The sequence below is a fragment of the Narcine bancroftii genome, chromosome 3, assembly GCF_036971445.1.
Source record: "Narcine bancroftii isolate sNarBan1 chromosome 3, sNarBan1.hap1, whole genome shotgun sequence".
In the NCBI taxonomy this organism is placed as follows: Eukaryota; Metazoa; Chordata; class Chondrichthyes; order Torpediniformes; family Narcinidae; genus Narcine; species Narcine bancroftii.
Genome location: NC_091471.1, coordinates 352,652,384 through 352,661,326, shown reverse-complemented (window position 1 = coordinate 352,661,326; position 8,943 = coordinate 352,652,384). Strand labels below are relative to the sequence as shown.

Sequence of the window (8,943 nt, the reverse complement as noted above, 5' to 3'; positions counted from 1 at the left end):
GACGCAGCTTTGTCTCATTTCATTTAATCAAAGGTGAGACTGCTGAAGGCCAGAGTGATGAAATGGTCAGTATATGGTTTCTTGAACTGCAGTCTGACTGCGGTGTTAATTCATTTTTTGGGCAGTGTAGTGGTTAGCGCAATGCTTTTACAGTGCCAGCGATTGGGACCAGGGTTCAAATCCCTCACTGTCTGTAAGGAATATGTGTATTTTCCCTGGGGGTTCCAGTTTCATTCGAAACGTACTGGGGATGTAGGTTAACTGGGTGTAAATCAGGCAGCATGGCTTCGTGGGTTGAAATGGCCTGTATGTCTAAATTTTTAATTTAAAAAAAATTAATAAATTTAACATTTATATTTAATTTTTTCTCAATATTCCTTGCCCATTCCTTGATGTTCTGAAGAAGGAGATAGCAAATTTTTATTTTGAATCTCAACAACCTATCCTGTGAAGGTGTTCCCAGTTTGACATGACTAAGTGGCTTACCAGAGCCTTCCCAGTGGTAGTCAGGAAAGAAAACAATCTACTGGAGGAAATGAGAGGCTCGAACAGCACCAGTGGGAGAAAAAGAATTGTTGGCGTTTCAGGTTGGAATCCTTCATTGAAACTGATGAATTCCAGTATCTGCAGTCTCTTGTGTTTCCAGACAGAACTCTCTGCCAGTGTCAAAAGAAGCTGCCAATCTCTGTGGTGAATTTCTACAACTCTAATGTTGCTTGTTTAAAACTAATACTTTAAATGTTTAACGAAACACAAAATAATGATTTGGTCATACACAAGGTTAAGACAGTAAATGAATTACCATAAACAAACTTTATAAAAATATTTTTTTAAATATGAAAATTACTATTTACTTACAGTAAATATATTTTTTTTGGAAGAGCAGTGACTGGTAGAGCATTATAATCTCACAAGTAAGGATTTCATTGCATATGTACATTGTACTTATGTGTATGACAATAAATTCATGATTACTATTATTGTACCTCAAGGAACTAGAAGTATTTTTTTTTATATCAAGAACATTTCATAAAATTTATCAACATTTTTCAAACCATTATTTCTAGAAATTATACAGGAGGAAGCTGCAAAATAGTACAGACAGTAGAGGAGCGGGGAAGCAATTTGTGCGTTTCTGCATTTAAATGTCTGAGTGTGCACACCAGAAGTTGCTCTCACCCTCACAACATATCATTCACAAATCACGCTGTTTCATGACATTACAGCCAAGCAATCTGGGGCATTATCTTCATGAATCAGTGGTGGACCTGGATGAAATTTTATTTTCTGTAAGTGGAATTAGCCCATTTTCACTAGTGATTAAATGGCAGTGAGAGTGCTTCTGGGTTATTTGTTAAAAATAAGCTCTGATTGTGCATAGAATCAAGGAGAAAATAGATAAAAGGAAAATTAAAAGCTAATTGACTGATTTCAACACAACAAAATTTGTGTTAAAAATTATCTGCACAGAAAATATTAAAATCAGCAAGAAGGAATTTACAAAATCATGGCTTAAAGTATGGTACCCAAAGGAAAGAGAGGAGGAGAAGGGAAATTCAGACTGACCATGATGAGTATGCTAGTCTTGTCCACTGGTCTATTTTGGTAAGATAAATTAAATATTACCACCCACTTTTATATATTAAAGTGATTCAGATAGGAGGATAATAGCCAACAAATGTGCTTAAATCCAAAGAGAGTTCTGGATTTTCAGTGCACTTAGGGTGGCACAGTTGGCATAGCGGTTAGTGCAATGCCTTTACAGTATTTTGCAGTCGGGACTGGGGTTCGAATCCCGTGCTGTCTGTAAGGATTTTGTACTTTCTCCCCTTGTCTGTGTGGTTTCCTCTGGGGGTTCTGGTTTCCTCCCACCCTCCAAAATGTACCGGGGGGGGGGGGTGGTGGAGGTTAATTTGATGTAATCGTGCTGTTTGTGCTGTATGTCTACATTTACATTTAAAATCTAAATAAATGTGCTATCTGGAAGTTTCAGTCTAGGCTCCATCAGTTCAAATGGTCAATTCATTCACTTGCCAATCAACTATGAACTCTTTGGCCAAAAAGCTGTGGTCTTGTCTGAAAAGGAAGACGAGATTCTTGCATCAAAAGGCACATTGAAAAAGCCAGAGAGGAAACCACCTATATTCCAGAAGCATACATCAAGGCATCCACAAACAGGTAACATCATTGGAGGGAGCTCCTGAAACATGGAAGAAATACAGTATGTTAGCCAGGACTCCTCCCTATTAACACTACTATCTCTCAATACCCTGGGACACTGGGACTATGCAGATAAATGGCATTGTTTTCTGTTACTTGCTAATATTCAAGTCCAACGTAGTATTGATGAAGATTAAAAGTTTGGGGATAAATTAATTGAATGAAGGAGGAGGAAAGACAATGGAAAGGTGATGAGGAGGGGGAGGAAAATGAAACTGGAGTGACACAGATGAAAAACAATGGGAAGAAAGTTAAGGAAGAAAAGAGAATGAAGAATAGGGAGTTAGGAGGAGGAAGGGAAAAAATATACAGGAATGTTGAAATTCTAATGTGCTGCTCACTGGGAATTTGGGATGATTGCCAGTGAGAAATCTAGATCGTAGCTATATTTTGTGTTGGAGAAGAGGTTGTGATCATCAAGGTACAGGTGCGAACAGTGAGATGCACAGATTTCACCTGGATAGAGCTGAGAAGGTGAATAGAATTCAGAAGATGTCATGCCTCCTGTACCTCGTCCCATGTTATTTTGTAGCCACCCAAACAGACCTTCCAAATGAAGCAGGAGTTCACTTGCATCTCATCAAATTTAGTAAATTGCATTTGGTCTTCACAATGTGGTCACTTCTACAGGGGAGAAATCGAATACCACTTTGCAGAACATCATTCAGTCTGCAAGAATCATCCCAAGCTTTTTTTTGGGGGTTTACATCTTTTTTGATGATTAATGTTATATATTACATAGTGTTAATTTTTTTTTTTTCCTTTCAGTATTTTTTCTTTGGGACAGAGACCTTCACAAGAGACATTTAGCTTTGATGGAGGAGACCTGGATTATAGGATTGAAAGAGAATGGATGCAAATAAATTGAACTTTCTTAGTTTTAAGTTAATGAGATAAATAATCAAACTAAAAGGAAATAAATATTAGCTTACATGAAAAAGATGGGTGGGTCAAGTGGCAGCTTCATCTTTTAATTCTAAAGCAAGAAGAGTAGCAATATTAATTTAAAAAATTACCAGTTAAAATTCAAGAAGTACTAATGGATCCTGTGGGAAGATATATTTTGGTTCACTGTCAAATTTATTCTGAAAAATGGTCACATAAGAATTTATGCACCAAATGTGGATGATGAAGATTTTACTCAGGATATATTTTTACATTTAGCAGAATCACAGGACAAGTTTTTTAATGGGGGTGATTTTAATTGTTGTTTAGACCCAATAATGGATAAATCAATAAAAGCATTAGTGAGAGATAAAGCGGTGAAAATTACAGTAAGTTTGATGAAGGATTTGATTTAATAGGTATTTGAAAAAGGCTGCAGCCTAAAGAGAGAGATTACTCTTTTTACTCACATAGACATGATTATTGTTCGAGAATAGATCTCTTTATGATATCAGTGCAATTACAGGGTAGAATTAATAATGTAGAATATAAAGCTAGAATATTATCTGATCACTCTTCACTTTTACTGGCATGTACAATTCCTGAGAAAGAAGATTGACCTTATAGCTGGAAATTTAATACTACGTTGTTGAAGGGAGCAGATTTTTGTGATTTTATAAGAAAGCAAATTCAATTATTTTTAGAAATAAACTTATTATGCACTTAAAATCATATTTAAGAGATCAAATTTTTGTTATTCAACAAAAATTAATAAAGATTATATGAAATAAATATATCAGTTGGAACAAGATATAGAAAAATTAGAAAAGGATTTGCAAAAAAAGAAAACCTTCTGAAGAAAAGTTAAGATAATTAATTAATAAACCAATATAACCCTATTCAGATATATAAAACTGAAAAGATAATTCAGAGGACAAAACAGATATTATGAATTAGGAGAAAGAGGATACAAGGTTCTTGCTTGGCAGCTGAAAGCAGAACAGGTTTCTAGAACAATCAATGTAGTTAAAAAAGTTCAGAGCTTATTACTTATAGTCCATTTAAAAAATGATATATTTAAAGAGTTTTATTCAGAATTATATTAATTGGAATCAGTTCAGGATGAGGATAAGAGTAATAATTTTTTATCTCAAATAAATTTGCACAGTTTAAATAGTCAGATACAAAGAGATTTAACATTTTTATTTACAGCAAAGGAAGTTGGTGAAGTAATGCGTTCATTACAAAGTAGTAAGTCACCAGGAGGAGATGGATTTCCTGTAGCATTTTTAAAGAAATTTAAAGACTTTTTGATACCTCCATTTATGGAGGTGTTACATCAAGCATTGAGGGTACATTCTCGACTGCATTCCTTCTCAACTGCAATTATTACTGTAATACCAAAGAAGGATAGAGAACCTTATTATCAAATGTTGATTATAAGATAGTCACTAATGTTTTAGTGAATAGGTTGGCAAAGTATTTACCAAAGTTAATACATATAGATCAAACTGGATTTGTTAAAGGTTGAAAGTCTGAAGACAATGTGGCAAGGTTATTTAGTTTAATACATTTAGCTCAAAAAAGAGATTTAAGTGTTGCTGTGGCATTAGATGCAGAAATGTATTTGATAGGCTAGAATGAGATTTTTTTTTAAGTTTTGTGAAATGTGGATTAGGATCAATATTTATAGATTGGGTCAATACACAATGGCATCGTGAAGAAAGCACATCAGTGCCTCTACTTCAAGAGTTTGCAGAGGTTTGGTATGACATCGGAAACCCTGGAAAATTTCTACAGATGTGTGGTGGAATGTGTGCTGACCGACTGCATCACGGATTGGTATGAGGACACTAATACTCCTGAGTGGAAATTCCTCCAGAAGGTAGTGGACACAGCCCAGGATATCACATGCAACACCCTCTCAACCACCAAGAACTTCTAGAGGGAAGGTTGCTGTCGAGAGCAACATCAATGATTAACAATCCACACCATCCAGCACACACTCTGATCTCACTATTACCATCAGGATAGAGGTGTTGGTGCCACAAGACTTGCTCCACCAGGTTCAGGAACAGCTCCTACCTCTCCACTATCAGACTCCTCAATAACAAACTCAATCGGGGACTCACTTAAGGACTCTTACTTTTGCGTTTTATTTCTTTTTTTCTCCTCTCTGAATTGTAGTCTGTTAGTTTACATTTCTTTATTTGTTTACATGTGTAGACTGAGGACAATTTTTTGTTTGCATTGCCAATAAGTCTGCCTCGCCCACAGGAAAAAGAACCTCAGGGTTGTATGTACTCTGACAATAAATCTGAAATGTGAATCTGAAGTAAAAACACAATACTGGAGAAACTCAGCAAGTTAAGCCAGGTACTTTTAACAGAGCAAAGATAAAGATATATAACCAAAGTTTCAGGCTTGAGCCTTCATCAAGATATGGAAATATGTTGGCAGATGTCTGCACAAAAAGGTAGAGGGGAGGGGTGGGAGGAGGAACAAAAAGGGAGGGTGGGCACAGCAAGAAGCTGTGGGGGAGGGAAATGAGTGAAGTTCGAGGGTAAGAGGCTGGAGTACAATGAGGGCAACATGTGAGATTTTGCAGGACGGAAGGAAAATAAAAAGCAATCCCGAGGCTGGATGGTGACGACTATTTCTCTCCAAGTCCCTCCAGCTGCAGGGTTGCTGACTTACCGTGCCGCCGACTGCGCAGGGTCTCAGTTCCTGGAGCAGCTCAGCTTGATGGAGTAGGCGAGGTCGGTGATGTAGGCCAGGAGGTTAACGCTGATCAACACGGTGAACATGAGGCACAGTTTCCAGCGGCAGTCCTCTTGCTCGGGACCCGCCGGCTGATGGTCCTGTCCGACGAGACCGAGGGTCCAGGCCACCAGCACGGCCCCGTACAGAAGCACGCCGAGCGCGCTGAAAGTGGCCAACATCCGTTCCAGTGGCACAGGGCAGCAGGACCGGCACGCCACCACCATCACCATGGCAACGAGGGACACCAGCGCGCAGGCGCCGAGCGCGGCTACGGCCCACCAGAAGCCGGGGAACGGCGGGACGGCGCCGGTTGCCAGGGGAACGGCGAGGACGCAGGCGACGGAGACTTGCAGGACTTTGAGCAGTCCGGGCCAGGTGGCCATGTAAGTGCTGCGGCGGGAGCTCCGCGACATGAGCACCTCAGCCGCGTAAGCGAGGAAGGCCGCGGAGGAACAGACGGTGGCAGCGATGTGGTAGGAGCAAGGGCGGCGGCTCCAGGCTCCGGACTTGAGGCAGGGCCGGCTGCCGTCGGCGCTCACCACCAGCAGCGGGTAGGTGACCGACGAGGCCAGGTTCAGGAGGCCGGCGAAGGCGGTCGCGGCCACCGACACGTTCTTCCAGGTCGGGGGGAAGAGACTGTGCAACTGGGTGAACTCGATCCCGAAGATCAAGAGGGTGGCGATGAACGAGAAGCACCAGGCGGTCACGGCGAAGGCGGCGAAGCCCCCGTGCCGGGCCGAGCCCTCGGCCGTCTCCGACAGCCCCAACGCCGCACACGGGAAGACGACCTGCAGCAGCCGCGCCACCGCCTTGGAGGAGATCAGGTCACTGGGGTCGCTGAATCTCACCGGCATCTCCACTGTCCGGCAGCCTTGAGTCGATCAGAGGGCAGCAAGCAAGTCGACCTCGCACGGGGATGAACGTCGAGACAAGTAAGATATTAAAGTGGGCGGATGCACGCGTTTCCTGTCTCCCTGCAAAGTTCAAGAACAACGCGACTGAAAACTCTCTGCTTTCCCCCTCAAACCGCAATAACAATAAGGCGTTGACAAGCTACCGCTTTGTATTCTTTGCGAAGGCTGGTTGGTTGTATACCTGACTTCGACATCAGTTTTTTAACTTTGTTCACCTTCAATTATTTACAAACGAAAATAGTTCGTCTTTTTACATTCACATTGTCGATCATATCGATACATTCTCCTCAATGTACATTTGTTCTCTCAATACACCGTTACCACCACTGTCGTCCCTCCAAAATGTTGGTTCACTTCAGTATCCGATGACAGCCAGGGAATCAGGAACAAATCACAAAATTCGTTGTTTTGCTGCACCTTATAAAAATAGTCCAAGAAAAGTCAGTATTTTTTGGTTCATTGATCATTCAGGAATCTGATGACAGTGGAGAAGAAGCTGTCTTCATGCCACTGAGTGCTCGTCTTGAGGTTCCTGTACCTTCCCCTCCCCCCTCCCCCACCCCACTATAAATATGGCCCGATTGGTAGGGGTCCTTGAGGATAGAGGCTGCTTTCTTAAGCCATTGCCTCTTGTAGATGTCCTTGATGGAGTGAAGACTGGTGTCTGTGAAAGGGACGGAAGATATGGGCTGAAGGAAGATCATAAAAGGGGTGTAAAGTTATTAGGAAGATGGATCAGATCATTAAGATGGTAAGTATTAACATTAATGGGATCAACGGGTTGATAAAAAAGGAAGAGTCTTGGCACATCTTAAAAAGACACAGGTGGACATATATTTTTGCAAGAAACCCACAGAGCACACAGTTAAAGAGGGGGTGGGTGGGTCAAGTGATGTCATCCTCCTTCAGTTCTGGAGCCAGGGGAATGGCTATCCTGATAGGGAAGAATGTTCCAGTGGTGGTCCGGGTGATGGTCACCGACCCCGCGGGAGATTTGTGATGATGCATTGTCAGATATACTCTGAATCCTGGATCTTGTTGAATGTATACTTTTGAAAGTATATGAAGGGGGGAGAAGGTGCTGGAGGGGATTTCAATTTTTGTCTGGATCTGGCCATGGATAAATCTGCAAAAAGGACATGAGGGCTAGTGCGGCTGTCCACCCTGGCCTTCATGAAGGAGCTGAATCTTATCGAGGTTTATAGAGGGATTACTCTTTTTATTCGTGGAAACACGACTCTAACACTCAATCAATTATTTTTCTTGGCATCAGCCCAACTGGAGGGTAGGATAGTGGAAGCTGAATATAAAGCACAGCTGGTGTTGGACCATTCACCTTTAATGCTGGATAAGTAGACCCCAGCATGTCGATGGCCCCTGAACATGATGTTGTTGGGAAAATTGGAATTTTGTAGCTTTGTGAGAGCTCAGATAGATTTGTTCTATGAGATGAACTTCCCCTCTACTGAGGATAATTTCCTGATATGGGATACATCAAGACTGTTTTAAAAAAAAGAGTATATGAAAAAGATTGATGATCTGGAATTGGAAGTAGCACAGATGGAAAAGGACTATCAGAGTGTGGGCACGGAAGAGAAGTATAGAAACTTGCTGCAAACATATAGGATGGAAAAGTTGACTTTAAGATCCAGACAGCAGTATTATGAGCTGGGGGAGAAGGCCCATAAAGTCTTGTCCTGGCAGATGAAGGTAGAGGAGGCTTCCAGAATAATCAACACAATTCAGACAGGGGAAGGCAAGATCTCATATAAGCCAAAATAAACCAATGACATATTTAAAGAATTCTATGAAGAACTTTATAAATAAGAACCAGGGGAGTTCTTGCACCTATTGGACTTGCCAAGTTTAGGACAGGAGGAGCAAGAGGGGCTGAGTGCCCTGTTTACTAAGGATGAAATGGAACAGGCTCTTTACTGGCGGAAAAGTCCCTGGTGGACGATGGCTTCCCTGCCAAGTTTTGCAAGGAGTTCAAGGACCTCTTGTTGCCCCTTCTTATGAAGGTGGGGGATCAGGTGGTGGAGATGCATACCCTCCTGGAATCTTTCTCAACAGCAATCATTACAGAAATGCCAAAAAAGACCCCTGAAACCTGCCTCGTATAGGCCTATTTAGTTGCTGAATAGAGATTACAAAATTATTG

At 41.3% G+C, this 8,943-nt stretch overlaps 1 protein-coding gene across 2 annotated transcripts; it reads right to left on the bottom strand.

The window, feature by feature from the left end:
- Window positions 1-878: 878 nt before the first annotated feature.
- Window positions 879-6,849, bottom strand: LOC138759427 (myeloid-associated differentiation marker homolog). Of its 2 annotated transcripts, XR_011354828.1 has the most exons (3): window positions 5,803-6,849; window positions 3,153-3,196; window positions 879-2,200 (listed from the first exon to the last, which is right to left on the bottom strand). XR_011354828.1 is itself a non-coding variant. In XM_069929806.1 (2 exons), the coding sequence occupies exon 1, from the start codon at window positions 6,720-6,722 to the stop codon at window positions 5,826-5,828; it is 897 nt and encodes a 298-aa protein (XP_069785907.1). In that variant the 5' UTR covers window positions 6,723-6,847; the 3' UTR covers window positions 879-2,200; window positions 5,803-5,825. The 2 variants fall into 2 exon arrangements, 1 of the variants encoding a protein (XP_069785907.1); XM_069929806.1 differs by lacking the exon at window positions 3,153-3,196 and having other exon boundaries at window positions 5,803-6,847.
- Window positions 6,850-8,943: the final 2,094 nt, after the last annotated feature.

Bases quoted from the DNA above. Each gene is read 5' to 3' on its own strand.
- LOC138759427 (XM_069929806.1), bottom strand. From the start codon at position 6,722: ATGCCGGTGAGATTCAGCGACCCCAGTGACCTGATCTCCTCCAAGGCG.